The following is a 16496-nucleotide window of genomic DNA, read 5'->3' on the forward strand; positions in this document are numbered from 1 at the left end:
CCACCTTGCCCCTCCAGGCCACTGGGCTGCGGCTGGGGACACATGGGACAAGCCTTGGGCACTGTCACTTTGCTCCTGCTCCACTTCAACACCCATTATATATATATATATAAAATATACATACAATTATATATTATTATTAGTGCATTGCTGTCGGAAGGGTTTCTGGACCATAGCCTTAATCTCGTTGTTTATTCAGTGCTGTGTATGACTGCAAGAACATATATGTATTTCACATGTCAGCCGTCTCCTTGTCTCCAGTTTCCTGTGCTCAGCTCCCAAAGCATGTTTTGCCTTAAAGAAAATAAGCAGTATCTCAGGAAGAGCTGAAATGTGGTTTTCATTTACCGTGCCATAGAAATGACAGATTGAAAGGTTTCCCTTTGTGTTTATTCCATGCACTTATTTAATAGAAGTCAAGGTTGATTTACCAGTTAGGGGTTACAATTAAAATAATTAATGCCTCTGTGCTGTGGAAAGTTCCTAAAGGCTGTATTTTCCTCGGATAGTTTGGAGGGCTTTCAGAAAGCTCAGCTGCAGAGTAGAAGAGAGGCACCATTCTTAAACGAAATGCAACCGAAATTAATAAGTTTACTGATGCCTACAACTGTTCACTTTCATTAAAAGTCTGTGTCTGCACCAGCAGAGCATATACAGAAAAAATACGGGATACCTCTGCTGTGGTAGAGCTGTGGATGAGAGCTGGCAGGTCCTGCTCCCTCTGCTCCCGTTGGTACCTGGCGCTGCTCAGTTCCTTCAGGGCCCGTTAGCCTTGTGTCTGGGCTTCCCGTGCTGCTAAATCAACAGCCCCTGGCCTTCTTTCTGCTTTATTTGCATGCGTATTGTCAGATGGCTGCGTGCTCTGCAGAACTGAAAAATGTGTGCGTTTTCACCAAGTGGAGGAATGTTTCTGTTCCTTTCTTCTGGCCACCTACAATAGTCCTGTGACTGATGAAAGCTGTTTTTGTTTGCAGGTACAATACCTTGCCAAGCCGAAGAACGCTAAAAAATTCCAGATTAGTGAGTAAAAAAGACGATGTTCACGTCTGCATCATGTGTTTACGGGCCATAATGAACTACCAGGTATTTCCCTTTTCATTCTTTTGGACCACATCACTTTTTCTTGTTGGGAGGGAAAGGTTAGCGGTGAATGATTAAGGTAAAACTGATGGGAAGGGTTAAATGCTTATTCGTTCTTAGCGTAGCTGGGAAGCTGCATATAACACAGCCTTTGTCCACCTGCACAGCTGGCACACGTGAAGGCACACAGATAAGAGCACACGCGTGGTGGGCCAGGTCCTGTTTGGTGGACCTCCTTTGCACTAACTCATTAGAGTTAGTAATCTGCACAGATTACAGTTTGTCTCAGAATTTAGTATTAACAAGAGAATTTTTAGAAGAGTTAAAGTTAGACACTGGTGGAAAACAAGATTTCCCTTAGTCATGTGCTTATGTGCCAGTCATGTGCAAGGCTGTTGTAGTAACTGCAAGTCAAAGAACGAACTGGACCAAAGCTTCTGGACCAAAAAACCAAAGTTTCTTCAGTGGGATGCTGTGTTCATACGGCATGCCCAGGTATCTTCGGGTGCTTTGGATTTGTCACTCAAACAGTAACAGCTAACAGCTAGGTGATAGGTAACCTTTATTACAAGTTGTGTGGTCTTAAGAGGTACTCTAACACTGCTACGTGTGTGAGCTGGGCTCATGGTGATGGCAGCTCCCTGGGAGCTACAGGATTTCTTTCTTCTAACAGGAAGGATGCAAGCAATGGTGCAGTTGTGGTACTAACTGATACCGTATTTTCCAAAGCAATTCTTTTTTTTTTTTTTTGAGAGCAGACCCCGCAGTACTCGCGCAGTAGCTGCATGCAGCAGTTGCTCTGTGGCAGCATGCGTGTTGGAGAAGTGATTTTGGCAGCTGAACTGCAAATCCCCCTTTGGAGAGTAAATGGCACACTGGACTGTCAGAAATAAAAAGTGTCGGGAGGGGGGGAAGAACAGGCAGAGGGGTTGTCAGTGCTGCAGGAGCAGCTCTTGGACCCCTTTTTGTTGGCTGCCGTGGCCAAACCGAGTACCTCCGACGTGTGGTGACAGAGTCGTTGTTAGTCACGGTGTGAGATGGAAATGTGCTGACTGACTTGATAAAACTCAGCAGTGTTTTATTTGGCTTACAGCATTGTGAAAGACTGCCAGATCTGGTCAGAGATATGTAATTTGTTGGGTTTTAAAAATAATAACTTCAGTTTCAAAGCTGAGACGATATTTTCCCCTTCTCTTTTCAGTACGGATTCAATATGGTCATGTCGCATCCACATGCTGTCAATGAAATTGCACTAAGTTTGAACAACAAGAATCCCAGGTAGGCTGTGCTTGCTATCAGAGAATTTAAGAAGTAGGTAAGTAAAGAGTACATGGAAAGGGGTTTTCATGGATATGTTTATGCGCAAACCTGTAGCAAAAATCAGACTTCACTCTGAATCACGTTCAGTCGGTGTTATGGTGGGAATAGATGAGCAATTTCCATCAGCAGTAGTTCCGTTGGTTTCAGAAGCTGCTGACTCTTCAGCTGTATCTTTGCTGCTTGAGCTCCTCAACCGTGCTACAGTGCAACTCTGCTGATCATGGGCAGCTTCACATGGGATTTTCCTTAAGAAACTAAATTTTCTTCAATAAACTTTGTCAGAGGGGTCCTCAGGTTTGAATGTCTTCGAGAGAGGGTTTTGTTCTTGTCCTGCCTCTGTACAGCACCTGACTCAGCGTTGGGCGTCTCTTCAACCACAGCCACAGTTTTGTAATCCCACGGTGGAATTAATTGCTGCAGGGCCGTGTCCCCTCTTCTCCCCGCACTGGTGGCCCTGGTAGCTGCTTCCAGCAAGGCCTGGAGCTGCAGACCTCTTGCATGTCTAATGAAACCAGATCTGACATACTGATGTTTGCAAGGAAAGGTAAAACTAGGGGATGTGACAGAACTAAACAGCACCATATGGAGAGAGCGCCTTTGCTGAGGCTGTCCACTTGCCTCGCAGTACACCGCTTGAAATTTTGTCCTGATGGAAGTAGGTACTTCCTTCCTCACTTCTCCTTAGGCTTAAGTCAGCAAGCCTGGGCACAGCGTAATGGGAAGGATATGGGAAGTTTATTGTTTTTATCATTTTTTGGTGTCTTGAGTCTGGAAATCAGGTGATGAAGAGACAACTTAAGGTTTTGGTTTTGAAAGAGGTGAGTTGTTTAGATTCCTGATTATTTAAAAAAAATGCATTCAAATGTGGCTAGAACACTAGAAAGACAATTTAATGTTATGCTGTTCAAAACCTAATTACTTCTTGTTTTAGCCCCATCATGATTTTTGAAGAAACCTGAGTTTTGGGTGCTTAGGGTTGGCTGAGATGTGCTCAAAGGGAAGCAGCAGCTCTGAGACGCGCTGGAGCGTTGACCCCAACCACACTGCGGAGCTAAGTGCCACGAGAGCTGGCAGGCCAGGGGGAGGATGAATGTAGCAAGCAGTCATAGTCTCCATCTCTTCTGTGTGTGCCCAAGAGATGCCAACACAGTGGTACTGTCCTCTGCCTGTCCCCACACCAGTTGCAGATGTGCAGGCAGCAGGCGGGTGGGGGCTCTGGCCAGCCTTGCAGACCTGGGCATCCTCCCGGCCACGCTGTGCACACCCATCTCCGTGCCCTTTCCCTGCACACGCAGCTCATGGCCTGCCCTTGCAGAGGATATTACTGATGAGCCATAGTGAGAACTCCTTGAGCCTGTCTGAAAGAGCTTGGGTTTTCTTCTTGTGGCAGGAAAAAAAATTGATGAGTAAGGATTGAAAGTGATCCATATAAAATTTCCTCGGAAAGTGAACATTTTATCTGGTTTCCAAAGATAACCTTGACACTTTGAAAGCCAAAAGGTATTTCTTTTTCTGTAACATCTGGTTTGAGTCAGTGCTTAAGCATGAGACTAATTTCATATGTGTCTGCATGATTTTAATATCTGCTCATAGCTCATCTGGCCATAAAGTCCGGTTGGTGCTTTTGCCTTATGTGAACCCTGTAAGAAAGTACTGGGGATTATTTGTATTGGAGCTACAGTGAGTCTGTTGCATGCTTTTCTTTCAGTAATCGGATGTCTTCTCCCCCTCATTACTATGCCTGTGTTAGCACTGCTGTCAATCAGTTGCCCAGATTTCTGATTCAAGAGGGGAGAGATGTGCTGAGGCATCCTCTACTCACTTCAGTGTGCCACAGCTTACTTTTCGGGGGGGGCTACGAATAATGCAAATTGTCACAGAGAATAATTCAGATCTGTATCGGGAAATACAGATGTGAGTTAAAAGCACGTTCACCAAGAAGTGGACTCAGAGGGAGCGGGCTGCTCTGCGGGCAGCTGGCTCCTGGCTGGTGTGCGGTGATCCTGCTGTGCCCCAAAATGCCTCCTCGCCGAGTTTGTGCAGGCGAGCTTCTGGGAGTGCCAGCTATGGAAGGCTGACATGCTCTGCCTTTACCGGATTGATGTTCTGCCATGGGTTTGCTTGGATTTCCACAAGTACAATCTGTGATTTAAATTTTTGCATGTTTTGGGAAGCATTAAAATGGGGGAGAGCCGCATGATCCCGGAGACTCAAAATACCCTGGATCAGACGATGCTCAGCATTATGCATCCTGCAGGTTTACTCGCTTCGAGAGACTGAATGCAAACTACTGGATGCAAACTACTCCTCCCAGCATCCGCACATCATTTGGCAAACAGGTAGAAGGTGCTCAGCACATGCTTGTCATTGATTGCCACGGTTTGGTTTCTTCGCAGGACAAAGGCCCTCGTCTTAGAACTCTTAGCCGCTGTTTGTCTCGTCAGAGGAGGGCATGAAATCATTTTGTCTGCGTTTGATAACTTCAAGGAGGTACGTTTTTCTGCTTTATCAGGATTTGATGTGCATATCTGTAGCTCTCTGTGTGTTAGCTAGATCGTTCTCTTCCATCTAAATTTCTTAGACTGAGGATTTTCCATTAACTGTAGATTTTCCAAAAATCACTTTGAACTGCATAGACGGCAGTGATCGTGGCATTGTTTTGTGCACTTTTGTGTAAAAGAGTGGAATCCCAACAAGGTGAACCCAGTCTGCGAATTACTCCCTTTACCTTTTGGTCGGTTGAGCTGTGCCCCTGAAAGGGAGGGCTGATGGAGATTTGGAGAGCTTTACTCCAGTTCCTCTGTTTCTGAATGCTTTTGTACGTTCTTAGATGAAATAACCAGGAATTGTGGATTACAGCTCCCATTTTCAGAGCAATTCACACAAGCCTTTGAAATGCAAAATTCCTGGTTTTACTATCAGCAAGAATTTTATTTGTGAAGGAATTACAAAAGCGAGCCTCTGTGATAAAACCCTGACTCTGCTGAAATTAATACAAGTATTCTGGTTTGCTCAACTGGGGCAAAACTGTCATTCGTATGTGTGCACGTTCAAGAGTAGCACGTTTGCATACGGTGGTTAATGGGAATTGAGAACATTGTATGAATGTTCAGAATTACCGGTGTGGGAATCAAGCACAAGAAAGCTGCTATTCTGGTTTATTTTGAATATTGGGTATATGTGTGGATGTACTATCAAAGAAAAAATTAATCTAGTCTTACCAGCTCAAAAATTGTTAAACTTGATGAGTCCCAGCTGGACTGTGTATAAACATGTAGCAGGTTTTAGCTTAATGCCACTGTTGCTCGAAGCGGGTTAATGCAGGTGATCAACGAGCCAAGTTGTTAGGTTTTTTACTTTTTGTGTTTTGGGAATTATTTCTGGTAGAGAGATACCGATCTCTGATTTACATCCTCTGTAAACATTTGCATGTCGTGGAGCTCTACCATAGCTGTAGTGCTGAGGTTCCTGCCGGTATACGGAGCCGGAGCAAAAGGTTTGAAGTCATCTCCAGTGTGGTCCTCTTGTGGAAACCCCGGGTGTGCAAGACCAGACCCGTCCGAAATGTGAGCCTTGGTGTGTGTTTCCTGAGAACAGAGCTGCTGGGAATGGCGCGGCCACTGGCGAGGCTTCACCTGGGGTGAAGTTAAATTCAGGCTGAGATTATTTTGCGACCGTGGAGAAAGCCGTGCTTTTGGGTTACACCAACAAAAGGGGTGGGCAGTGTGGCTTTGTGAAATGAAGGAATGATGGAAGCGAATGCAAATGGGATTGTTGTGAGAACACTTCTGTAACATCTGAGAAGTGCTTTATTTAAATAGGAGAAGCACTAAACGCGTGAAAGTGCGGCGTCAATACTCCAGGCTTAAATTCTCCGTGGCTCGTTACTACCCTGTTAGAGAAGAAACATAACTCGTTAGGGAGGACAGCGTGAGGGATCCCAGATAAGTCTGGCAAACGACTAGCAGAAATGCCACTCGTCGGGATGGAGTGTGGGGCTCAGTGAGCAGGCCCTCGTGCATGTCACAGGGAGGGATGGGCAAGGTCCCTTTCGCTCCCTTTCCTTCCTAGAGCCGCAGTCAAGTTTTTGCTCCTTCCTTTCCTTCTGTCATCTTTTTCCTCCTGCTGACACTCAGAAATCGTTACGTAGCCCAATCAGTTCGTCTTCCATTACTTATTTATTCCTCTGCTGTTTGTGCTTGATGAAGCCATTCGTTCTGTGGACCTGCTGGACGTTGCAGGTGAAGCGGGTGTGCGAGGAGAGGAATTTTACCTGTCTAATTTCTGCCTTCAGCTGTTCTGTTTGTCCAGTTATCCTGCCTATTCTTGCTCTGTACTGTTGTTTTCCAGTTTCCTCCTGGGCGACTTTCGGTAGTGGTTTCAAGCCTTTCTGCTTATAATTCATTCAACTGGTCTATGAGAAACCTCTGAGTTACCGACATGTAAAGCGTCCAGGGTTAAATTTCTAGCAGGATACTTCCACTTTGAATTACTGTAAGCTCAATAATATTTGTGTGGCTTCTCTAAGTATGCATCCCAGGGCCGCCTCAGCTTCCCTGTGGTTCTTTCATCAGACACAGCATACGTATTTAGGACAGATTAGACTTGTTGAACTAGATCTCTGCCACCCTATCTCCTTGCCATAAAATAACTTCAAAAGAAACCTGAACTCCTGTCTAATGCTCTCCCTGTAATAAAGTCAGTAGAGAAAACAGGATATTTCGGACCAAATTCTGCTCTCATTTGCATCGGGGTGAACATCAAATATTTCATTAGGCTTTGAGCTTTGCTCCGATGTAAATGAGAACAGGATTTGGCTCTCAGGGTTTGCTTGAGCTAGAAAACCACAGCTGATCTGAATCTTGTCAAGAATTCTTTTCGAAAATGGCTTTTCACTTGAAAATGATTTTACAGGCCAGCTTTTTCTGGCTGAGGTTGGGATTTTCAAACGGACAGTTTGTTTTCTTAAGGTGTCTCTTGAAAATCGTTCTTGCTCACTTACTTCGCCTGCAATCCTTGGTTCCCGTGCACAGGGCGCTTCCCCCTGCAGCGGGCTCAGCACTGCGCGTTGCAGCCATAGCCCCGTGCTGCCTTTCCAGCAAATAATTAGGATAACGTCGAGCGGGTCGCTTCTGCAAATGGAAACACATGGATGTCCTGAGGCCACCAAGAGCGTGCAGCAACCTAGGAGCTGGAGAAGGAACTGAACATAGCAGAACTCAACGGAGAAAACCCGGAACTGCTGTTACTGCCGGGAAACGGAGAGCAGGGAGGGAAGGGGCAGCGTGGGGTGGGGGCACGGAGAGGCAGGATTTTGTGCAAGGTGAGGAAGCCAGGCTTTGCACGGTCACACTGATTTTGGGAAAGGCGAGCCCCTGCTTCAATGCAGCGAGTGACAGAGCTGTTGAATACCTTCTTCTTGTTCTGCCAGAAGGCAGGAAGCAGTTACAGTGCAGTCCTTATCCGTATGGCACGGAACAAATCAGTTGTTTTCAGGGAGACATCAGTGTGAGTTTCTCATCTGTCTTTGTGTTTCCCCTTTGTGTTCTCTGCCGTGTTGACAGGAGCTTGCACGCTGAGGATAAGCAGGGGATGGCGAAGGCTGATCTCGTGGTGCTTCCTGCAGCGTGCTCCGTGCTTTGGGAGCTGTTCCCTAGCGGCAGGACAGCGACCTCCAGCCTCTGAGGGCACCTCCTGCCTTCGGTCCCTGCTGCCAGGCCAGTGCAGGCGCTGGGTGAATTGTTCCCAGTTTCCAGGCCACATGTAGCACATCCCTTTTCAGGAGGTCTCGGTCGGGGCAAACGGGAAGGAAAGTTAAAACGAGCTTTGTCTTTGCGTACAGAAAGTGGCGCCGGGTGTGCTCGGGGCCACTTGCACTCTGCGTGTGCAAAGCTTCCTTTTTCTGTAGGATGCTTGGCTGAATCCTGCTGCACTTAGGGGAAATAACGGGGAGTTCCTGTGCCACACGAAACCCACATGGATAGCCAGGGGCGTTTGCTGTCTCCTTATCTGTCTGATAGTTTCTGGCCTGTTGCCGGTTCTGTCTGCAGCCACCGCTTGTTCCCAGCATCTCGCGCTGAAGGAAAATGCTGTTTGAAAGGGGTAATGGCAGCCTTGGCTGGACGAGCTATTCAGCACTGCCCCGACCCCTGCATTACCCACTTGCAACCGGGCTTCCTTAGCAATATTCCCAGGTCCTTTGTGCTTGTTTCCATGGATTTGTGAGAACTGGCTACACGGTTTTATCCGAGTTGCCTGGGATTTGTGTTACAGGATGAGCAAATGCACTTTAGCAGAATGCCAGGGGAAGAAAATGAGAGTAAAGTTAGCCCAAGACAGCTCTGTAGGAGCTGCGGGGGTCACAGACCAGATGCTAGGAGCCTGTGCCCCATTTACATTGAAGCAGGCGGAGTGCACCATTGGAAGACAAGATATATTTTCCTAATGCTTCTTCAGAGTAGTTGATTCATTTTAGTAGTGTGATTGTATGTGTGGGTACACAGAGAATTAAGCTGCTGTCTTTTGCTGCCAACAGTAAAACCTTTGTTTTCCTATTATTTCATGGCATACTGCTTCTTGAAGCAGGCATGCTGCTCTGGGTTCACAGAGGCGGCGGTGCACTGGATTTGGGCTCCTTGGTGTCCTGGTGAGTCTGTGCGTGGCCGTCAGGGGCCGTGGGAGCCAACACGGTGCACGTGTGCGGCTTCTCACGCACTCACACTCGCTTTGCACGGACGTGACTTGGAGGCTGTGCTGCTGCTGCCGCGGCAGCCACCCGCCACTCGCTCGGGGCACAAAGCGAGTGTCAGTCAGACTGTCCCTGCGCTGTGTCATCTGCCCGACATTGGGCCATAATCAGCGTTGTTCACTGCTGCCTTCCGGAGGGAGGATGCTTGCGTGTTGACGGGGTTCTGCAACCTGCGAAGAAGGTCTCTTCCGCGAGAAGGTCGCTTAATTGTAATAAAAAGGTGCCAGTGAGCAGATAGTGCTCGCATGCCTCTGTGCTGAGGGCGGGTGCGCAGGAAATGTTCTGCTGCACTTGGTGCTAGTGGGAAGATGAACGTTGTACAGAGCTGAGAAAGAGAATGGGAGAAGAACCAAGCCTGCAGCTTGCTGAGAAGCGTCTGCTCTCCCAGCTGACCTGGCTGGTATCCTGCTGAAGACCAGAACATCTTTTAACAGGGGGCAGCTCTTGTCTGTCTGCTCCCAGGCGGGGTGAAGCGAGCACGATGGGAACCTGGTGGCGATGGGGGATCACCTCCGGGCATCCCCTCCGCTGACAAGAAAGGCAGGCTCAGGGGCTTGCTGCGGGCAGCTGCAGCCCTGCGGGAGGGAGCTGCCGGCCTGGGCACCGTGCCTTTGCTGGGCTCACTGCAATTGTACATGGTGGTGCCCAGATGGCAACCACGGCTCGGGATCCTCAGGGCCAGTTCTGAGCTGGGGGTGGGCTACTGCTGCTCCACCGTGCAATTTTGGAAGGTTGTGCGCTCCCAGCAGAAGTCCCATAACGCTTTGCCCGTTACATGTCTGCATTTATATACATACATACACATATATGTGCATGTATAAAGATATACACCTTTGTCTGTTGGGCTAGGTTGAAGGACCTTGTGCTTGCAGAGCAGGCTGGTGGAGAAATCTGGTGAGATTGGCCAGAAATAGAACCAAAAAAAAGTTCTCGTTAAGCAGAACTAAATAAAAACTTGTTGAGGCTATGAATGCAAAAAGCTGTTTTCCGGCTCGTCTTGGCCTTGCTTCTTTTTTATCTTTTTATTTTTTGCAGCATTTCTAATTAGCTGTTTAATTTGCATTCTTCATAAGCTTTTTATTTACCAAAAGTGTAGTAGCCAGTAAGTGAACAACTTCAGTAAGTTTACTTGTTGAAAAAAGTCCAAACCCAACAGCTCTAATGTATTGCACAGTGAAAACAGCTACAAAGACTTTTTTTTTTTTGCAAATACTAATTTCTTCAGCTTTTGTGAAGATCTGAAAATGGCAGTTTTTGACTATACTTTGCAGCGTTCTGAACTAACATTTTAAGGAGCAAAATCTTAGATCCTTATTCAGCTTTTTGTTAATCTCCATTTTGAACATAGGCTTTACTTAAATAACAGCTAAGTATTTCTGAGAAAAGACCAGAGGGCTCTACCACTCTTTTTTTTTTTTTTTTTTTAAATAAGCATAATTGTAGTTTTATACCAAACCGAGGAGGCAGAAGAATTGACTGCGATCTGTTGCGAGACAGAAAGCCAGCCAGAAATAATCCTGGCTCTCTGCAGGAAACACTTCCCGACTTTGGCTCTAACCCAGCAAAGCAGTTAAATTGCTTATTATATAAGCATATACCAAAATAATTGAATTCAGTAAGGTGAGTGGATGCTTGTGTGCTTCTCCATATGGGAAATAATTTTAGAGTTTTAAAATAAAAAAAGAATAGAGGTGCTTTTTCTAAGATGAACCATATTTCTCAGAAGACCACCTCATTTTGCTCTAAGACAAGAGGAAATGCCAAAAATATTCTTGGAATTCAGATAATCCAGGAAACTTTTGGGAAGCTCCTCATTTTGTGGTTATCCCAGCGTCTGAACTTTCCTGTCTGCTCGGCCGAGAAGAGTCAGCATAGCTCCCTGCAGGCCCGGGGGTGAGGAAGGAGCACGGTCCGGGACGCTGGCACTTCCTCTAGTTTAACACCAGTTTAATTGACTTATTTGTTCGCTGCTCTGCCGTATCTGACAGGTGAGCAGAATTGCAGTCCCATCGCACATCGTCTACTCACGACAGCGATGCCGGGCGTATAATGGCAGGATTCGTTTGGATTGCTGTGCAGCGAGCTGGAAAGCCGAGGCATGGCAAATGAGCCTCTTTGTTTACCTCCGTCAGTTTTCACTCCAGCGAAGTGAGACAATATTGTTCAGCCCTAACTTTTCACAATACTGAATTCAGGGTCAGATTTCTCTATTTGAATAATGAGTGACAGCACTGAAAACAGCAGAGCTGGGTTATTCTTACAGGCCATTATAATAACTCAGTGCTAGAAGAAACAGTTTGCAAGTGCTGGAAAATGTAAATACATTTGTTGTCTTTTCTACTGCAGCAGTATTTTCAGGGAGCCTTAACCCTGCTGGTAGAGAAGTAAGGGGTATTTTAACCTAGTAAGTATTAAGTAACTGTTTACTTAACCAGTAACTTATGAGAAAAGTGATTTTTTGTTCTTCAGCGAACTGCAAAAATGTCAGCATGATCAGTCAAAACAAAGTGTTCCTGTTGAGCGCTGCTTGCCCGTGGTGGGATCTGCTGACCACAGTGGGCTGTTGTGGGGGAGAGAAAGCAAGCATTGTGCCGCCGGGACAAAGGAGCACAGACAGGAGGAAAGGTTTACAAAGGGTCGCATGAATTTTTGGGTTGCATATACATCAGGCTGTTTATAACACCGCACCCGGTATGGGCTGTGTTCATGTGCACAGTGCATGTGTGCCCTGAAATGATGCTCCTCGCCTGAGATCAGTCGCTCTTACTGCACTCAGAGGGTTGTGGAAGGAGCAGGGATTAGCTTAAAATAACCTTTGAGCACCACATGGTTAGATGGTCACTTTAACACTCGCACTGACAGATAATGGTGCTGTGTTGCAAAGCCTCTGCTAAGGTTTATGTGTTTCAAATTTAGCCCTTTAGTAACAAGTGACTCGCACCGGAGCGGCTGCAGCAGGCGGTTCCTGGGCTGCATGGGCTCCGTGTCTCAGGCGTGCGAGCATCGGCAGATGTGGAGGAGATAGAGGTCTGGCAGCTGTGGCTCCTAGTGTGCGATTTGCACTGTTGGCCAACAAAGCTGCAGCTTGAAAGCCTGAAAATACAGCGTGCGTTCCCTGCCGTCTCCATACGGAGCTCGCTGCGTTGGCTGGTGGTGAGGTTTGGTCGCAAGCTCGGCTCCCCAGGTGATGCTTTGTGTCGTTAGATAATTACCTGGGGCAGGAGGATGATGTGCTTCACTCTGCCTGGGTTTTCACTTTGTCTGACCCTGCGCATGAAAACATGGCCCTTTTTTCAAAATAGCCCTGTTGCCATGTGCTGTCTGCCCCGGCTGCCTTTCTCCAAAGGCCACGTGAGTGGGAGCAGCGCGGGCGCTGCCGCGTTTGAACTTTGCTCCTGGGTGGTCTAGATGTGAACTGCGTGACCTGACAGCACTGCCAGGTGGATACGGATGCAATTGTCACAACATTTTTCACAACAGATCTTTTTGCTTCCTTACAGCGCTGCTTTGTACCTTTGCAATGCGTCCGCAAAGGGCTTACCTCGTTAGCACCCAGAGCCCTTCCAGAGAAAGGACCCTTCGTGGGTGGCTCTCCATAAAGCCACATTGTTCTTCGAGAATGACGTGGGCTTAACGCAACCTAAAAAGATTTTTTCACAACCTAAGTAGAGACAGAGGCTTATTATAGCTGCGGTAACCCATTTAATCTTTCTTCATACATAGAATAATGCTAATAAAAGAAAGATCAGTCTTTCTTAGTCCCAGCCGTACTTCCAATGCAAATGACAGACCTTGGAAATTTATTCAAATATAAATGGCAACATATGGTTTTCTGCGGTGGGATTTGATTTCAGCATTCGCCTTGGATTTCGGCCAATCTTCAGGCTGTAGGCTTCATCTACAGTTTCGCTCTCTTTAATCTTCCAGGATAAATTATATCATTTCATGAAAGTCAGCTCACTGTCTCTCTTGAAGCACACATGTTCCCAGCACTGACTCATCTGATGATAGTGTGAAATATCTGCAAGCAGCCGCTGAAAGCCACAGGTTGTTGGTGCTTTTCCTGTTGCTATCAGCTGCCGAATCCAGCCAGCCGGGGCTGCTGGATTCCCATGATTGTCAATTGTCTGCTGGGCTTCTGTCACGTCAAGTTGCTCCCTGATTTAATTAGTCAACGCTAAATGGCTGGTGGTTGTTTATGTCAGCTTTTCTCATCCATGCGGAACGGTTTACATTAGATTTCCCAGAAATCAGTCCTTCCGGCTTGTATTGTTGAGCGATCCTATGTGCCATTGTCACGTTTATTTCCATAGTACATGATCTTGTTTAAGTCCTCTCCATTTTGTCCGAAGTGGCTACATGAGAGGTGTAATTGTTTAAAGAGCTCAAACTTGAGATGAACCTATTTTTTCTTTTGTTGTATTGACTCCAACTGTTTTGTGGTAAAGGGAGAGTACGAAGAGTGTAGGAAGGACTTGCTGTTGGTTGAATTGAAATACCATGCCAGTTACTATAGCAGGAAAAAAAATGGCTTGGATAATAATGCAGGGATGAGCACAGCTAAGCAGCCTGTGGCGCAAATCAAGGAGAGGCTTCTTCGGGTTTGGTTTGAGAGGGAATTGGATCAGGCCCAGTGTATGCCTCTGAAATCAAACTACATTGGAGGGCAGCTGCTGCCTTTGATCTTTACAGTGCAAGTGGGTCCCTGAAGCCCTGCCAGATCCTGGTTTTGGCTCTTCCTGGGGGAAGTGAGTCTCTTTGCAGCGACTCATCCCTTCTCCTCCTGAAGGCCGTGCTGCTTCTCCCTGGGAGCATACGTGGCCCAGGGAGGCGTGCACGAAGCAGCAGCGGCCGGCCTCTTCCCAGGCAGCAAGGAGTGAGTCTGACGGCCCTCGGTAAGAGGGTGCCTGGCAGGGTGCTCACAGTAAGTCCCTGAGGTAGGTCAGGTCGCTGCATGTTCACTGAAGCTGAGCTCCTTTGCGCAGAAACCATTCCTGGTTCTGCGCGCAGAGAGTAATACAGAGATGCTCTGGTCCCTGCTGGAGAGCACTCATCTGAGCTTTTGCTTTTAAATGCACACTTGTTCAGCCAGATGCTCATGATGAGCTCTGTATCTATCTCTGTATCTTCCCAAGGGCGCTTCTGGCCATTTTGGAGTTGAGTTTGGACATCTGGTGGCTTTGCAGAGCCTAAGTCTCCTAAGTGAGGCCAGCTCTTGTGCCACCACCCCGCAGCGTGTTGTGGGGCAGGAGCAGGAACTCACTCGTTTGCCCTAGGTTTCGGTTAGAAACATTTTGGAGCTGCCCTAACTCTGTATACAGTGTTTGGGCTTTGATCTCCCGGCGAAAGATGATTCCTGGAAGGCTTCAAGAAGATTACCCATGAAGAAAACCCTGGAGTTAGACGGAAGATTTAAAGCCTGAAGCTGAATGACCGGTGTCTCTCCAAACTCACCTGTCCTTTTCATGTCCCAGGGCCCTCCTCTGCTAAGCAGAGACAGGTCATGCATCCTCCTCCCACTGCACAGCTGCGGGCCAGACAGCACAGCAAGACTTGCTGCACCCAAGTGGGTCTGTCTCAGCTCCGTTTCACTGTATCTTGGGCCTTAACGTGTGTTTTACAGGCAGAGTGGAGCAGCCCACGTAAGAGTGTTCAGTGCTTTGAAACCCCTTCCATGATGCAGGCTGTACAGAGAGCTGAGTCCTTTGGGTTTATGATTGTGACAATTTGCCTGACCAACGAGCACGGTCTGTTTTTCACAAGGGTGCAGGCTTTGCTACTGAAGTATTTCTAATGAGTTTCTAAGGTTTAGCTGGAAACACGCTGCATTTTAAACACCATTTTAGCCAGTGCTGGTGTACACCTTTGGCACCCTGCCTAGCAGATGCGTGTGGTTGCTGAGCCAGCACCGAGCCCATTAGTTGCAAGCTGTGGCACTGCGGCTGTGAATATTGATGGTAGTGTTATCAAATAGTCCATCATAACCATTGTCACTGACCTCGTACAGAGATCCAGTGACAGACATCCCATTGACGTCAGGTACGGACCACAGATATATGAAGAATAACCCAGTTATGACAATTTTGCATGGGAATGACAGAAGATGTGTCATACTCACTGCAAATAGATTTCCTTCAGTCGTAACAGACAGCAGAAAGCAGGGGAAAGAGCACCCAGCAGTCCACCACAGGCAGTGCTTTGCAAATCCAACGATCAGCTTAGTTTAGGTCCCATTAAACTCTGTGCAAAACCTCCCGCCGACTTCAGCGAGGTCTGCTCGGTGCCTTCTTGGTGGAGATAAATACTGCAAGACAGAGACAGCTAAAAAGAGAAAGCTGAGGGGGGATTAGTAATAGCAATGCATACTTCGGAAAGAATTTGCTTTGGGGGAGTAGGTGGAAACCTGGGTCAGGGATGTGGTCCTGCTGTGGAGGCACTGTAGAAATGCATCCAGAGAACCAATCCTTGCCCCAGAGGGCTTAGTTCCCAAAGAAGCACCCAGTGCTCCCACCAATCCTAATTACCATTCATTGGCTAATTTCACATAAATGCTGCATGATGAGCTGGCTCTTGAGGGAAGCAACAGCTGATGTTCTCAGATCTGGAATGAGGAGCCGTGGTGGTAGCTGCCGGAGTTACCGCTCTGTGAAGTGGCTGGCTCCCTGGGGTTGTAATCATGCTGATTCATTCGTGTCCGCCTCACAGTAGCATCCAGCACTCCCCAGATGTTTGTCTGAAGTCTGGTTAAGAAAGAAAGAAGCCTCTTGGGCTCACCAAGGGTTTTGTTCTTCGAACAAAAGGAGGGCAGCAGTGCCCACTCCACGTTCCCTTTCACTTTGCAGTGTGTTTAGTATTTTGTGAGTTTGTTGGGAATCACTCAGATCATTTGTCTGCTGAGAAAACTAGGACTCAGCCAGAGAAGCTATGGGGGAGTAATAAGATTTAAGCAATATACTGAGACCTACTTTATCTTTGATCTTATTTCTCCCTCAAGTTGGATGCGTTTCCTGCCAGCACCCCTGTATTACAGCTCTGTAATTCTGAGCAGCTGATCGTTGTGCTGATGCATTTCACTCCTCATCTAGCCTGTGATAATTTTCCTTTTATCCTCTCTGTAATTTGGTCTTCTTCCTAATTACATTATGTTACAGTGGAAAACCAATTCTGAACTGTAAGAGAGGCCAAGTCTTCCCGTGGCATAGCCTAGTGTAACTCTGTTGTAACACTTGTACAAGCGGTGGGTATCCCTAAATTTTTAGGGGGAAAAGAGCTATGAAGAGTTATAGTTGGAGAACAGGTGTTGCTGTGAATCCTCAGCTGGATTTGTCATGAAGAAGAATATTTGTAA

At 47.0% G+C, this 16496-nt stretch overlaps 1 protein-coding gene across 9 annotated transcripts in view; it reads left to right on the forward strand.

The window, feature by feature from the left end:
- The window catches only part of FMNL2 (formin like 2), a 126239-nt gene that overhangs the window by 85291 nt on the left and 24452 nt on the right, over nt 1-16496 (forward strand). For all 9 annotated transcript variants that reach the window (XM_040560741.1, XM_040560739.1, XM_040560738.1 and 6 more), the window contains exons 7-9: nt 975-1083; nt 2282-2358; nt 4797-4890. In XM_040560741.1, the coding sequence (XP_040416675.1) occupies nt 975-1083; nt 2282-2358; nt 4797-4890 (280 nt within the window). The remainder of the gene's footprint in view (nt 1-974; nt 1084-2281; nt 2359-4796; nt 4891-16496) is intronic.

This window comes from Cygnus olor, chromosome 6, assembly GCF_009769625.2.
Source record: "Cygnus olor isolate bCygOlo1 chromosome 6, bCygOlo1.pri.v2, whole genome shotgun sequence".
In the NCBI taxonomy this organism is placed as follows: Eukaryota; Metazoa; Chordata; class Aves; order Anseriformes; family Anatidae; genus Cygnus; species Cygnus olor.